General features: G+C 36.7%; 1 protein-coding gene across 4 annotated transcripts; it reads right to left on the bottom strand.

Annotated features, from left to right (window-relative positions):
- Positions 1 to 429: 429 nt before the first annotated feature.
- LOC110448723 lies at positions 430 to 12,429 on the bottom strand. 4 transcript variants are annotated; one of them, XR_002462765.1, is made up of 11 exons: positions 11,890 to 12,429; positions 9,955 to 10,158; positions 9,272 to 9,444; positions 8,647 to 8,703; positions 8,258 to 8,379; positions 7,652 to 7,956; positions 6,881 to 6,957; positions 4,743 to 4,837; positions 3,910 to 3,998; positions 2,971 to 3,152; positions 1,625 to 1,704 (listed from the first exon to the last, which is right to left on the bottom strand). XR_002462765.1 is itself a non-coding variant. In XM_021495110.1 (10 exons), exons 1-10 carry the CDS (start codon positions 12,238 to 12,240, stop codon positions 1,618 to 1,620), a joined length of 1,560 nt encoding a protein of 519 aa, XP_021350785.1. In that variant the 5' UTR covers positions 12,241 to 12,429; the 3' UTR covers positions 430 to 1,617. The 4 variants fall into 4 exon arrangements, 3 of the variants coding, with proteins under 3 accessions (XP_021350785.1, XP_021350786.1, XP_021350787.1); XM_021495110.1 differs by lacking the exon at positions 2,971 to 3,152 and having other exon boundaries at positions 430 to 1,704; XM_021495111.1 differs by lacking the exons at positions 2,971 to 3,152; positions 11,890 to 12,429 and adding an exon at positions 11,511 to 11,829 and having other exon boundaries at positions 430 to 1,704.
- Between the last annotated feature and the right edge of the window lie 4,073 nt (positions 12,430 to 16,502).

A 16,502-nucleotide genomic window follows, 5' to 3' on the forward strand; every position in this document is an offset into this window, starting at 1 on the left:
ATAAAATATATTATGACATGTTTACTCAAATAAAAAGTACACCAATTTTTTAAATAAATTTGTAAATATAACTTAAATGTCACTTAAGTAATAAATAAATATGCATGTAAAAGTTGTAAAAATCGCCGTTGCTTTCGAAGAACCATTACTAAACTACGACAAAAAAGCTGTTTACCAAAGTTTGTCATACATTTCTGCCACAATCTTAATATTATATTTTCAGTTCATAATTTGAATTATACAATATTATTCCATACTGAGTCGCTAACAACAAATACAAGTATCTTTACACAGCATAAGAAAATGTAGAATCGTTCAACTTTCAAAATTTACATGGTATATAGCATATGACAAAACAAACAAAAAAAAAAAAATTCCTGACAATAATCCTTATTTAACACATTTGCAGAAAAATATACTGTACAAAATGCTTTTCTGCTTTTAAAATTTTAAAAAGAGTTTAAGAAACAAGCATTTTTTTTAATTCTGCATATTTTAAAGGAAATTGCAGTAAAAAATGAGTCTCTTTACAAAATGAAGAGACTTCACATCTATGTATGTAAAATGTGCAGAACCGTTAAAACAAATCTGAATGATGCCACAATCCAGAAGGCTCTAGTAGCAAGTATATGCCAAGTTTAAAAGAAATGTTTAATAAATATCCTGATATGTAACCAAACCACTTTATCAGGAATTTACGCAAATATTCCCGAAAAATATCTCAGTTGCTTTTATTGCAACAGAACAGTAACAGAATGTCATGTCTATTGTGTTATCACTAACTTCACAATTCCATATAGCTAAACATTAGGTACAACGTCGTTTTACGTCTCAGCAGGGTGTGTAACGTTGTGGAATTTAGGTTTACTGGAGTAATATTGACAATGTTAATTCACATATAGTGGTATGTAAATACTATAAAGGAAATCACTTAACAAACAGGTCTACAAGTACATTAAATACAACAAATTCATCTGCAAAATTCCCGATTATTGTGAATAGAGTATCTCTATAAAATACATATGTAGGGGATAGATATCAATGCAAATTAAACAATTGGCAGTGTTATTTTTAATCTTAATACAAATGCATCGTGTCATTTAGAAAATATTTTCCAATTCACAATAACACAACATCTAAAACAATCTCCAATTCTAACCCCAACAATATATCCCTATATCAAGCCCTATTCAACTGCGTTGCCCAAACTCCCGAATTCCCACACAACAAACATACTCAAACCCCTTCATAACAACACAGCCCCAACCCCTACATTTATCCTTACAAAGCAAACCCACCCACCCCTACACAACATTCCTACTTAAACCCCAACCCTATCCCTAGAGAAACGATATCCATAGATAACACACCTGATACAACGTACATTGTATTACACAGATATCCTGCATCAGATACCATACCACTTCCCTCACTATGTCCCCATTAAAAATCATATCCCCACATGGAGCTTTATCACTCATATGACATCTAATTTCAAACATACAACTGTCACATCTAACAGACTCGACTCCATCCCAATAAGCCGTCTGTTTAGACGATGAAGACATTTAAAGAATGGGGTATTTGTGAATGGATACTCAAACAACACGTTCACATCTAGTCAGTAAATTCATATGGTGCTGTGGGCTTCAGTTTGCGGGCTTTGATACAGTCGTACACGAACAATTCTCCAACAACAGGTAACTGGAAAAGTAAAAAAGGAAGATAAGTTATCAATATTAATGTATCATAAGTCATTTATATTTATTTTGCTTTTTTAACACCTCTATTAAAACAGAAAAAAAAAGTTCTACGGAGTTCTACATAAACTTATTCATAACCTTCAGGATTGTTCTTCCTTCCTCATATTGATATGTAACTTTGACAATGACTCAAAGAATGCTTCATTCCAAATTAAGTTCACATTTATTCTGCTATTGTCCAGCAGTCACGTTTTCAAAGCCTGTTCCCACAATTTACCCCCATTCTAGCTCACCGAATGGGGGCACTTGATCGTTTATACATGTTTCACAAAAAATTGGGTTAACATCCATCCAGTCTAGACTACCCAAAAGGTTATCGTAAACTGCAGAAGCAATATATGTAAATCGGTGATTTCAAGAAAAGGCTGGATCGAAACTAAAGACAACTATTGAAAATGGAGAGACTGAAAACACCCAGGAACAGACATAAACAGGTTATTCCTCACAGGCAGCACAGAGAAAATCCCTGCAACAGGACACTACCATCAATTTACAATACACGTTCGATCTCTGGAGAGAGGGGGGCAAATAAGAAACTATGATGAAACAAAACAGCAAAATGACAGCAACGGAAAGCAGAAAGAAACTTCTAACTAAAGAATTGCAGTTGGAACAAAGGGCTAAAGTAGAAATATTACAAACAGCAGAATAAAATGAGTAAGTTATACTACAACAATGTTACCTTGGTCGCATAAAATATACAAACATACTAAAATGGGAGGATTGAGAGAGCGTAGGAAAGAGACGACTTTGTCAAAGATCCCTTTACAGTTATTAAAATCGTTTCTAGTCTAAGGAAGATTAGATCAACTGGCATGGTCAAAGGAAGGATTGAAAGGTCATCTCAAAGATATTCATTTTACCAACAGGACAGCACAGCCATGAGGATTGAGAATAGTGCATCATTAAATAACATTTACCAATCTGGAATTGATCAGTATCAGTCCAAAGACCAAGTGGAAACCCATACAAGCTTTACAAGAAAGGTCTACGACTACAAAAGAGACCATGTTTTTAAGCTAATATGTACACAACAGAATAAATGCACTTCCAGTCACCAGGCTGAAAGAAAGCAGAGTGAGTCACTGCTCCATAAAGAGAAAGACTCCAAGACAATAGATCAATTTAGAACTACAGTATAGTATTGCTGAGTGTCTCCGCGATATTTGTCATGCGAATGTCAGCTTATACAGTGGTTAATACCTACGTTTACACTTCAGGTTAGACGAGAGGACCCACAGGTTTGCAGGGTGCGTAGAACAGACATGTGCCATAATCCAACTGATCTCAGAAGCCAAATAAAAAAAGGCAACATGACAGTGGTATGGCTACGTCTCCCACACGTATTGCCTGAAGTAGCCTTGGTACTCATCACAATCCTCAGCACATCTGGGAAATGTCATGAGTTAATTTTGAGGAGCACATCTACGGTTTATATAATTATGGTTTGAATGGCGAAACCAGAAAAATGAACAGTGACATGACGAACTATTTCACTAAAACGTTTCATTATGGGAGCAAATACGGCAGCAGAGAAAGCTGATGACCTATATAATGGTGTCTGACCTGACCTATAAAATGGTGTCTGAGCTCTACCAACCTATTAACAAAAGTGGGGGTGACATGGGCACAAATGCAAATTAATTCTCAATTCACGAAAACATGCTACTACTAATCTTTGGCAGCTTCATTAAGTGGCTGGTTGAATACTTCAAAGACGGACTCAGTGATAACCATAACCACAAGAACACCCAAGGTTATGTGAATCAGTGGATGAAGACAATTCATAAGTCATAACTACAGGGGTCGAACAATTTGTCTACATGGTATGCTACTAAGGATAAAATAACTGCTGCAACTGCATGAAATACTAACGTCAACACTAGCAGGCTTCAGGAAGACAGACAAATTGGTACCTGTAGAAGCTGTTAAAGGTTTCAACTAGCTTCACATTAAAAGGTCCTTTATTTTTATAAAGTTGAGTACTTTAGCCTAATCATATCATGCTTCATATCTAATTTGGTAAAAAATGTATTCTGCCATTCTGGACTAGTTGGCTTTTCAGTAAAACGTTGACAACAGATGAGACACCAAGCTTAGGGCATAAACACATGCTTTTCTGGTAGGTGAGCTAAAAAGATCTTACCCCTTTACGAACTGCCTGCTGCACTTTATTAGTTTTCGTCGTAAATTCATTTGGAGTTGCTACCAGTATACTGAAAACCTTTGGTGTGGCTGTGAAAAAGAAGATCAGTATTAAATAAATAAGATATCAGTTGAAGGTAAAATATTACTTAAATTGTTTTTAGTAATAGGTAGTTAACATGTTACAATGTTAATTACATATTGTTACAGTACAGGAACATAATAGGTCAGGGGCCGCGGTGGCCAAGTGGTTAAGCTAGGCTCCTGACATTCTTCTACCACTAACCCTCCACCACTGGGTCGCGAGTTCGAGGCCTACGTGGGGCAGTCGCCAGATACTGGCCATTGGTCGGTGTTCCTTAACCTGTCATGTCTCAAACAAATATAGGTCTACAATCAAAGTTGACCGGTAATCATTTAATTTACCTAACTATATGTTCTTATTTCAAGATAGTATTTTCGATATTTATACTGAAAAAACATGGCAACCCTCCATCAAAAGTTATGGAATCTGATTCTATTATAATTTAATATTCTTTAAGAAAAGCAATATTTTACACACAATTTCAGACTGTCTGAATTATTTCAATCTGGTTTTACATGCATTTACATGAATAATTATCCTGAGTTTTAAATAAAACCTGTCTCTTCCTTTTTTTATGATGAGATAAACAAGCGAGATCCTTTGTTGTACAGTTAACAGTATGGTTATATAGATATCCATGAGTATATCATAGCAACAACAGAAATTATCTTAAAGGTGAAATATTGTAATAAACTAAGTATGACTACCTGAATAAGCAAACCATCTGGTATATAAGATAATAACCTTACCTTTTTCTGATCCATGCATTTTTACTAGCTCCAGCATTTGGTTTTGTGGTAGTTGAAACATTCCAGAAAACATGATCTGTTCGTGTTTGAAGGTCCTGTAACATGAACATGGTTTTTGAACAATCAGTGAAAAGTGTGCAATCAAAAGCCACGGTGCCTTGTATTATATTTCCATTACCATCATAGTTTCCAAACACGCCTGTCTCCCTTCTTTGTATTTCATGTAATAATATCGCGATTTCACAATAATATAATGGTCAAATTAAAGTACATGAGTCTTATAGGCAAGAATGAATCTCCTCAATATTTTTGCAATCAGCAATTTTTATATTGCATTAAATAATTCATAAATTAATGATTATATCTCTCCATTTTTGGCTTCTGTCTCTCAGTACTAAGGGAACAACACATATTCCATCGGTGCCAAGAATGCTTTATAGCAAATTTCTTAAAATATTATCAACATTTCAAGAAGAACAGGCTCACAGTGTTGGCCAAAGAAATGCTCCAAAAGTTAAAATCTCACCCTTGGAGTAGAATTTTATATCTTTATGTTATTTCCCCTATTTGGCTGCACCCCCTTACCAAATTGAGTCCCTTTGGCCCTAGGATGATTCGAGTCATTTTAGGATAAAATTTTCATTCATTTTATTTGGCCCTGCCCCTCTGCCCTTAGGGATGCCAGACCATCAGTAAATACAATGCTGAGGCTTCATGGCCAGGGAAACTCCACACAAATTAATGCTAAAATACATCTTTTTTGTCCTATTGATTCAATTCTTTGCCCATACATATACAAAATTGAGTCCCTTTGCCTTATGCTCCATAACAAATTTAGTCTGTTGAGTACTTTTTAATTTGTCACGAAATTTTCAAACAAGATTTATATCGGATATGATTGTACTTTCTAGGGAAGACTGATCACACTGGGTAAAAAAAGGTAGAAATTGGGTACATTTGTTGTATATATGTTGTGGTTTCTCTCAGAAAACTGCATCTAAAGTATTATCATTATCTTTCTTATACAGTATGTTATCAAGAAAAAGTAAAGCACTCTCAGACACTTGATATTGTTTAAAAATACAATCCATACAATCAGTAGGTTTTCTTACAACCAGACTTTTTAAAGTTTTAAGGGAAAAGTTGATACGAGATGGACAACAAATGGACGTCATGCCAGAACTGTTTGGGCAGGTGAGCTAACATAATGTGTCAAACTTACTACACAGGCAGGCATGTGAGCTAACATAATGTGTCAAACTTACTACACATGCGGGCAGGTGAGCTAACATAATGTGTCAAACTTCCTACACAGGCGGGCAGGTGAGCTAACATAATGTGTCAATCTTACTACACAGGCAGGCAGGTGAGCTAACATAATGTGTGAAACTTACTACACAGGCAGGCAGGTGAGCTAACATAATGTGTTAAACTTACTACACAGGCAGGCAGGTGAGCTAACATAATGTTTCAAACTTACTACACAGGCGGGCAGGTGAGCTTACATAATGGGTCAAACTTACTACACAGGCGGGCAGGTGAGCTAACATAATGGGTCAAACTTACTACACAGGCGGGCAGGGGAGCTAACATAATGGGTCAAACTTACTACACAGGTGGGCAGGTGAGCTAACATAATGTGTCAAACTTACGACACAGGCGGGCAGGTGAGCTAACATAATGTGTCAACCTTACTACACAGGCGGGCAGGTGAGCTAACATAATGGGTCAAACTTACTACACAGGCGGGCAGGGGAGCTAACATAATGTGGCAAACTTACTACACAGGCGGGCAGGTGAGCTAACATAATGGGTCAAACTTACTACACAGGTGGGCAGGTGAGCTAACATAATGTGTCAAACTTACTCCACAGGCGGGCAGGTGAGCTAACATAATGTGTCAAACTTACTCCACAGGCGGGCAGGTGAGCTAACATAATGTGTCAACCTTACTACACAGGCGGGCAGGTGAGCTAACATAATGTGTCAATCTTACTACACAGGCAGGCAGGTGAGCAAACATAATGTGTCAAACTTACTACACAGGCGGGCAGGGGGGCTAACATAATGTGTCAAACTTACTACACAGGCGGACAGGTGAGCTAACATAATGTGTCAAACTTACTACACAAACTCACTTTGAAGCCTTGGAACTAGCAATAGCACCGTAACCTTCTGCTATCTTCATTGGGTCAAACATGTCAGAGGTACCGCCCTGTAATAAACAAAACAGGTTCTACACCACCAGGAAATATATCAACAGAAATTCCTCTCAGTAAACTATATAAACAGGACATGTGAAACACTGCAACGTACAATTCTTGTAAATCACCAGAGCCCACCAAACACATGTGCACCTTTAATGACTGAAACATTAGCCCTGCTATTTTCTCACTTAACATCAATAAAGCTTATGGCAAAATTTACAAATCCTGACCAGTTTCAGGACCGTTACAATTAAAATTTAATACTTACTGTTACCCCAAATTTATCAGTAGCTAAGGTTACCACAAACATAATACAGATACATGCATGATGACTATAACTAGGGTTACAACATATGAAACACTACAAAAACCTGTCCCAACATCATTTTCTCTATACTTAATTATTGTGATTTATCACAGGCTGAACCATGGAAAGAACTGTTGTTTTGTTCTATACATTGTTTTTATTCTCAAAAAGCTGTAATCACAATAATATCATTACAATCATGACAGTTGATTAAGTACCCTATCTAGCAAGAAAAACACACTCTTAGACACTTGTGTATTGATATATAATTTATACAATGAATAAGTTTCTAACTTTTCTATCAATCCTTCCAAAAGATGCCCAATATCAACTGGAATTCCTTAGACCAAAGATAACTGAAAGTTTATCGAATGGCTAGACAACAATATACTTACAGTAGGTTTGTATGTGAAATTAGTACTGGCATTTTCGTAATGTACAATGTACGATGGAAGGATGTGATTGCCGTTGAATATAACTAACTCCATTTTGTCTGGCGAAGTGTGAGAATCATGTCCCTTCTGGAGGGCGGACCCGTGGATGAGTTTGGTACACTGGAAAACCTTCCCAGGTAGGACCTGACACAGCAGTAGTTTGGTAGCCCCATGGATGTAGCTCATTGAATATGATGGAAACTCACTGAAGTATACACCTTTTCCATAATATCCTGTGTCAGTCTTGTGAGTAAAACCAGTGTCTCCTGTCAAACACATCTTATCAGTAAATCCTATATGAACATCTAGTTTTTCATCTACAACCTTTTTTTCTTTCAAATCCTTTTCTGTTAAAGTCTTTTGAGATAAATGTCACCATATTAAAAATACTCCTGAAGTTAAAAACATTGACAACTTTTCCGATTCAGTTTCCAACAAGCATTTGGTTATAATGTTTTATTTAATGTGCCTTATTAAAGTAGTTTACTAGGTTAAAAAGATGTAGTATTTTTGTTATTCTGTATTAAAATTAAAAACATTACAAAAAGTTACAGAAAGGTGCAGTACCTGGCACTTTGAATCCAGTCTCACAGATAGGTTTAATGTTTTTCATATCTGTCCCATGAAAGGCTAGGACTGGGAAGGACTTGTCTGCCCCTCGATGCTTTTTCAAATCCTCACGGGCAGATCTGAAAGTGAAGGTCAGATTAATACCAATAAGATCTAGTCAATTTCACAGATAATACAGATGATATTGAACGAGGGATGATATATTAAGATATATATCTACTTAATGTGATTTAATGTTTCAAATTAAACTGGTGCCCATAAGACTGCTCTAATATTTTGAATATTCTTCTGTTCAAATGATTTGTCAATTCCTGGCCCATATACAGTATAGTTTATGAACAACTTAGGTTGACCTTTGACCTACAGTGCTTTTTGTGGATACTTACTTGAATTTTTTCACTAAGTTGGGATTAACTGCATAATCTACCTTGCTGACACGATATCTGAAACAGAAAATAATTTATCTTTGGTGAAAAATTGTCAAAAAAAATAATTTATGATTGGACAACTGGGTCAAGTTTATAAGATAAATCTGATTTTACTGGCAACCAATACAATCCATTATGTGAAACAATGCTCTTCTATTTCACATACTGTATAACACGAAATGTTTGTAGATACTTTCCTTCGTGGTTTGAAGCCATTTAGATCATTTCGTGGTACAAACTTTCGTGGATATCCTATATTAACAAACATTTCACACATATATCATTCAAATTTGTTGTGTTCATTTTCGTGGTTCAATAGCAACCAGGAAAACCAAGAATGTTTATCAGTTTTCCTTTCGGTACGGTCGAATGTTGACATACCAATATGCAGTGATACATATCACTTTAATGAATGTTGTGTGAATAGTAATAATAAACTGTTAGCAATAAAACTCACCTCTAGTATTTAGACATTCTGCAATATACTAAGCCTATCTTTTAGTATTTAATTCAACATCATACAAAGACATATAAACGGTAATTGCCTGTTTATGTGCCTGGTGTAAGCATGCATCAGACTTACCCTACACTGGGGCCACTAAGGAGTCGGTAAAACTGAGACTCTGCAAGTCGGAAATGAGTTTGGTCAGCAGACCCTTCCTTGTAGGATCGTTCAGCCTGCAGTGTGAAGTACACAGTCTTTTTCCCTTCCAAGGCTTCCTTCTCTCCCTCCACCAGCAGCAAACCTGTACTGACCTAGGGTCAAGTTAGTATACAGACAAATATATCATTAAGATCAATACAATACATTGCATAACAAATTACTGTTAATCAAATTATATGTACTCCTACAATTATTTCCTGATTTCAAAAACAAAATTTTGAGACAAATAATCAATCCTCCTGTCCCTCCACCAATAGCAAACCTGTACTGACCAACATGTAGGGTCAAGTTTGTATACAGACAAATATATCAGTGGCTATTAAGATCAATACAGTACATTACAATGTTTCCCTGATTTTAAAATTTTGGGACATATAATCAATGATCTCTAAAACACTTGTAGCGATTAACTTTTTTCTTGTTCTTTGTGTATTGGTACATGCTTACAAATTTCATCTGAACAATGTCATCAGGTTATCAGGCAGAAAAGTATGTGATGATAGAAGGACAGCCAGAGCTATCCCAACCAGCACACTTTTTTTCAGGATTATAAAAACAGCTTATCGTATATGGTGTAATATATAACGCTCAGCAGATTATACCTGATCTTGAAGCTTCTGAAGTTTCTTGTCTTTACTTTTCATCTCATCCTGTGTTTCTTTGAGTTCTTTCTGAAGCTTCAGTTTGGCTTCAAATGCCTTCTTGATGAGCTCTTTCCTCTCTGCCTCCGACATCTTTGAGTAACTCTTCACCAGTGACATGCCCCTCTTTAAAATGTCATCTGTCTTCACCTCACCTTTCTTACCCTAGGAAAATAAGAAACAGTATAGATAATATATGTAATCTTTTTCCATGAGGATTCATGGTCAGTCTTGATTGAGGTCAAGAAAAAGTAAATAGCTGTATTCCTCTACATTTATATATTTATAATTACATACAAGAATAAAATAGGCAGGTTCAGGTATAATACTTTTTATTTTATTGCAGTATATTTACTGCATCGATAAAGATCTAAGTAAATCTGATTAAGATATAATAATTGATCCTTTTTTGAAGAATCCAACTAAGCAGTCCACACATGAGTATGTATGGCTAGATGAGGCCCTGACAGTTGTGGCAGTACTAGCGGTAATGATTCACATTATAATAATTTTTAATATTGATCACAACTGATTTAATCATACAAAATTTCCATTTGCATTGTATATCTAAATTTACCCGAACCACCAAGTGAATCAATTCACAATCAGTTTTACTTCATACATTTTGTTTACATACAGAAAAATTATCATTGAAATTGTGCCTTTCGATAAGGGTATCCAGCTTATACTGGCACTGCTGGGAGGGAAAAGGAGTTGGGGTTGGGGGCATACCCCTGTTATCCGAATCACTTAATTACCCTCCAAATGTCCAAAGCTGATCTAATGTCCTTCTGGTCGATCGGCCTCTAAACCATAATACAATGTAGAAAATATACTAAGAAATGAAAAATTTAACCGTATTATTAGTACTGTTACAGAAAAGAGAGTAGTGTGCTTCATTTGGGGATCAAACCATCCCAGTGACCTCCCAGTCCACTGCTCTACTGATAGAGCTAAAGTGGAATATTCCTTTAGTGTGGAGCTGGAAGGCGACTGTAATCCTGTGTACTATTGAAATCTACCACACTACTGCCCCCTTCTTTAAATATGTTCGTCCTCGAACGCCACAACAACCCGGTTGCTAACTCTCTGTCACCACAAGGAGGCCACAGACACCGTTTGTAACAGAGACCGAGTCTAGTGTGTGTTACTGTTTCCACTGTCAGGATCGAACCAGTGACCCCAAGCTTGCCAGTCTGCTGATCTGCTGATTTAGCTTAAGAGAAAGTTCTTGTGGCACGAACCCAAATCTAGAATGCGACCGTTTTTCTATATACAATTAAAATCTGCCAAAGTAGAACATAAATTATATATGTATATGTACTACAAAGCAGATCAAACTGGTCGATTGTTGTCGACTAGGTATCTCAATTGGTAGAGCCTCCGTCTAGGGTTTGGAGGTCCCCGATTCAAACCCTGGTCAGGCTGTTCATAATTCCATCTCCTTTTACATTTGGTGCCTGTGACCAATCCTTGTTTCAAATACTAGGTCAATGCTCCACAAGGGGATACCCTACCCTGGATTGTAATTCCATTTTAGTGATGTCTTCGGGGGTTAGGACTCCCAGGTAGGAATGTAACATAACTGGACTGTGGCGATCATTGGCATGCATTTTACCGCTCCTGTTACATACAAGTGTGTAATTGTTCACAGGATTATGACCGCCTTCTAGCTTCGAGCTAGAGGGAATTTCCCTTCAGGTCAGTGGTAGATAGAGCGTCCGACTAGGAACCTTGCTATGGGTCGCGGGTTCGATCCCTGGTGGAAGCACACTATTTTGTTGACAAGTTGATACATCACCTATAAAGCTTAATTATTTCTTATTAAACTTCTAATTATGTCCTGTGTTTCATCGATCTACTTTCACTTTAAAGCGAGGTTATGTCAAAACTTACTTTCTTTTCATCCTCCGAATCAGAAAGTTCGTCCGTATCACTGTCATCGTCGTTTTTTATCTTCGATACTACTGTTGTAGGATGAGTAAATTCTGCGAAATGTAACAGGTTTTTCCTATAACAAGATGCCCCATATTTACAGAATGGAAGGTTAGACGAGTCGATGGTAGATAACGCATCAGTTCTCGAAGCCGAAACTTTTGATCCACTGCTTCCTGCCACCTCGCCATCATCTTTGGTATCGTGCCTGAAATCTTTTAAATGCTGTGGATGTTTTCGATAGCATCTGGCACCATAAGGACAAACAGGCAAAGTAGAGGCGGTCTTCGCTTTCTTAGCAAGCGAAGCCATCGTTTAGATATGCTATTTTTGCTAAGTAGGCATCTGTGAAATGACGTAAGTCGAGTTCGAGTCACAACATGCAAGCGATGCAGCTTGATACGGTGTCGAATAAGTTAGAATGGAAACATTAAACGCACAAAATAATCCACTAAAATAAAAAAAAAACTCGAAATAAGCAGCCTATGTTATTGTGATAGTTTCGCATTTCATTATAATTAAGTTTGAGATTTACACTAAGAGAGATAACTCGTCGAGTGAGGACAAAGTTGGGAATAAACCATACAATTCAGATAGTTTAGAGTTTATTTTGGTGTCGGTCCTTTTTACTTTGGTGCTGATTACATTATTCATAAATTGGTAATTTCATTTAAATCTAAAGCAAATAGAAACGTAGGTCTCGTATATAAAACCTTCAGTTGAATAAAGAAATGTTTCTCAACCTCTACTGATAAGGTTTATTAATTATATATAAATCTATTTTGTGTCGTACTGAAATAGCCCTTCACCTCATGATGAAGTATATCCCCCTTCTCACATTTCTCTGATAAAACTGTAATATCAGTGGCCGATTTTTTGGGGGCTTATCTGCATTTACAGAGTACAATTTGTGTCATGAACATATTTAAAAGACTTTCATTTAATACCAAGGAAGCATTGAGTGACCACGTCCAAGACTTTTGTTCTGAAGCATTTAAAGCTTAAATGCTAAGCACTTTAAGCATAAGGTTGCTAGGGAAATAATGGAAAAAACTTCATTAGTTACTCATGTTTTGGAGTAATATTTGAATGTGCAGTTAATTTGGGGATATTTGCACTATTGGCGGATAAAAACTGTTAGAATATTGCCGTATGTACAAATGGAAGTTATGAAAATTATTACTAAACTGTATCTCGAAACTAGTATGGAATTGCTTTTATCTAGACGTCACAAGCATAAGTAAACCATTAAGACGCTTTCAGACTAATACTATCCGTACACTTCAGTTTTCACATGATCAAAATGAAATACCTCTTGCAAATCTAAAAGTATCGTACAATAGCCGTACACTAATATTGATATGGCTACAAGATGGACAAGACGATATAGTATCGATGGAGTGTTTCGCTGTAAATCCTTATAGGGGTGCAAATCAATGATAAATTATTCGTGGAAATGCATGTTTGACACCCACATAAACATTTACTTTTAAAGTTGCCTGAGGGACAGGATGTCTACAGCAATAGAGGTCATAAACAAAACTCGTAAAGAGAAGATTTCGAACTCAAGCGAGAAAAATATATTTTCAAATCGGGTCGAAGTTTCCCGGAACAAACTGACTGCATCAGTGATCTATGCTCCGAACAATGCATGCGTTTAAGTCTAGCCTGAATCGCTCTTGGAAAGTTCACCCAAGGAAATTCAACCCTGCATGCTATATAGAGGAAGATAATAACCAGGAGTTCGTACAAGTAGATGTGCCAATAGACGTAGTCTCTGACTAACAGTTCGACGTCGAATATGACGAGTTAACGGCGCTAACCCCTTTTTACCGTAGGAGGAAAGAGAAGTGTCTATAACTTTTACATGCTACTGTTATGTGTGTTAACAAAGGTAAGTAGGGATATTCCACTCTCAGTTCTCTTCCCAACACGACACAGCGTTAGCCTTATTAATTGTTCCTGATCCAGATTATTATTCGAAAATTAGAGCTCAAAAGTTCATGCCCGGTCCCAGTGAGGGCAGCTCGACTGTTTGATACTGTTGGATATACATGTAGACCTATACCTACAGTAGCTAGTGGGCACATGTGCTTCAACAGGGACAGAACGCAGTCTTGTAAGTTGACTTATGAATGTATAATATTTTGTATGTGTGTGTCGAATGTACACGATGTGGAGGGGCCTGTCAACAACATCACTATACGTGTCCTCGACTGTTACATGATATCCGTGTTGATTGCTGTCATTTATAGTCAGTTTCAATTAAGATACATGCATAGTCAGATTTATAGCAGTACATTGTTATTTTGAGAAACAAATTCAATTCAGTTCGCGTTGATACACGTATTTGTAAAGCAGATGTTTGAACATAGGTGTACAGGTGTACATATTACAGTACCACACGTGAGCGGTAACACATGTACACTATCATAGGTACATGTAAACATTGATCATATGATATACACTAATAAATTTAAGTGGTTATAGTAGGAGGCATATTTGGCGAAGATGAAACCCGAGCCTATTCTATTCATTACCGACCCTTTACTTCAAGTTGTTGGGAGTTTTTTCTTCTCCGTATAAAATGAATATTTCTGAATAAGTAGTGAAACTTTTCTAAATATAATTTTCTCAATCGTAACGTTCAATAATTATATTCAGGGGATTTATTGTTGTCACTGCACCTGACCGTCGTGTAGGCCACAGGGGTTCGTTACAAATGTCTGAAATACACATATTATATGGGTATTTATGATGTGACCTACGTATATCAGTATATTATATAGAATATGTGTATATTAAGACGTGTAACGAACCTCTGTGTGACGGCCATACGTATATGTGGTATTTTATTGTATACCTACATGTACATGTATTCCGTCTTTGCGTATTGCAGAGTTTTCTTCTCTTGTGAGCAGGTATTGATTGTTAGGGCATTGGTTTGTGTGAGAAAATACGTCGTTTTCTCAAAAATTGATGACGTTACTCTCACAGACAAATGACGTAACAATTAATACCTGCTCACAAGCGCAGATAACTCTGCAATACGCAAAGACGGAATAGCATATTCTTAAACCCTGAATTCGTTTTATGTGTTCTTCGTTCCTTCCGTAATCGCATTTTATATATTTAGCTATTCTGTATGTGATTATTTATGAGTTACGAACTTGCAATCGTAATTTAACATTATTTCCTCTATCAACAGGCTGTAGTTCAGTATTGACATACTTAATGTGTGTATTTGTTGCTTCATATACTAATTAACAAAAGTAAGGAAGGTGTTGTTAATTTTCTCTTACCTAACAAAATGGGTTGTTTAACTTGTGACACCAGTTATCATTATCTGAACGAGATAAAAGTATGTGAATGTTTTACATTTACAGAGACAGCAGCATGTGTTACACGTACCAGTTCTTTACGAATCTATATGGTCGTAGGTACAGCTGATCGACGTACGGATCCAACCGCTTTTCCTACCAGCTGCAACGTGTTTAGATGCAAGTCTAGGTTGGGAAGGAAAGCAAAACGAAATGATGATAATAATGTAGAATTGTAAACACAAGACATTAAGTATCACAAGGGATACCCTAAAATGACCAATTATGCGGTTGATTTGATATATCGTAATTCATAAAGAGGAACAAAGAAAAGTGGTTATCAAAAGTCGCGATTGTTACCGTGATATAGCACACAATGTGTATGTGCCGAGTGTGTCTGTGGTTTCTATGCAATGGCCGGTGTGGGTTGGAGATTAAGGGTCCAGATCTGACCCCAGACCATTCACCCGAACCTTCCGTCGTCGATCAGGCGGACATTCCTTCTGCGGATGTTCCTTCACCACCAGCCTCTCTAGATCACAAATTGGACGCTGCTGGATTTGTCTCATGACAAAGTTCTACTTTAACGTACAATCTATTATACTTATTTTAATTTTGCACGAAATTTATATTTTTGTAAATGTATATTTTGTATATATGCTGTACAATAAAAAGTTTATTATAATCCATGTCGTATTATTATTGTACATTAATTTCTGCCATTTCATCTTCAAATGTTCGTTCAAAATTCTTTTTTATAATACAATAAATTGCATCATTTATTTTTGTTTCAAAATGTCTTGAAAATACTTTAATAATAAGCATTCTGAAAAATTTAGTTTTGTTTCAAGAACAAACGAGATCATAGCTGTTCCACTAGGGTGCCACACCGGTATATGGACTAATCTTCTTCTGTTTGGATTCTGGAATAGCTATAATCAATGCTGATGCATGTTGTTGGTGTTTTAGGTCCTGCTACATTGTAATTAGTCAGAAATTGGCCGTAATCTTGAATGTATCTTCGATACTCCAGGGGTTATGTCCACTTAAGGGCCTATCACACACTACCGATGGACCTCGCCGGGACTAAACCGGAGCAAAAAATTGACAACGGCCAGAAAATCGGCAGAGCTCCGGTGAGAAAGCACTTGAAAAAAACACCAAAATTGACCGTACCAATACCGTTGAAGTACCGGCTTTCCCGTTACGATACCGTTGTTCTACCGTTGTCCTACCGATGTAAGAGCCGGTGTG

Source organism: Mizuhopecten yessoensis, unplaced genomic scaffold (assembly GCF_002113885.1).
Source record: "Mizuhopecten yessoensis strain PY_sf001 unplaced genomic scaffold, ASM211388v2 scaffold4223, whole genome shotgun sequence".
Classification (NCBI taxonomy): domain Eukaryota; kingdom Metazoa; phylum Mollusca; class Bivalvia; order Pectinida; family Pectinidae; genus Mizuhopecten; species Mizuhopecten yessoensis.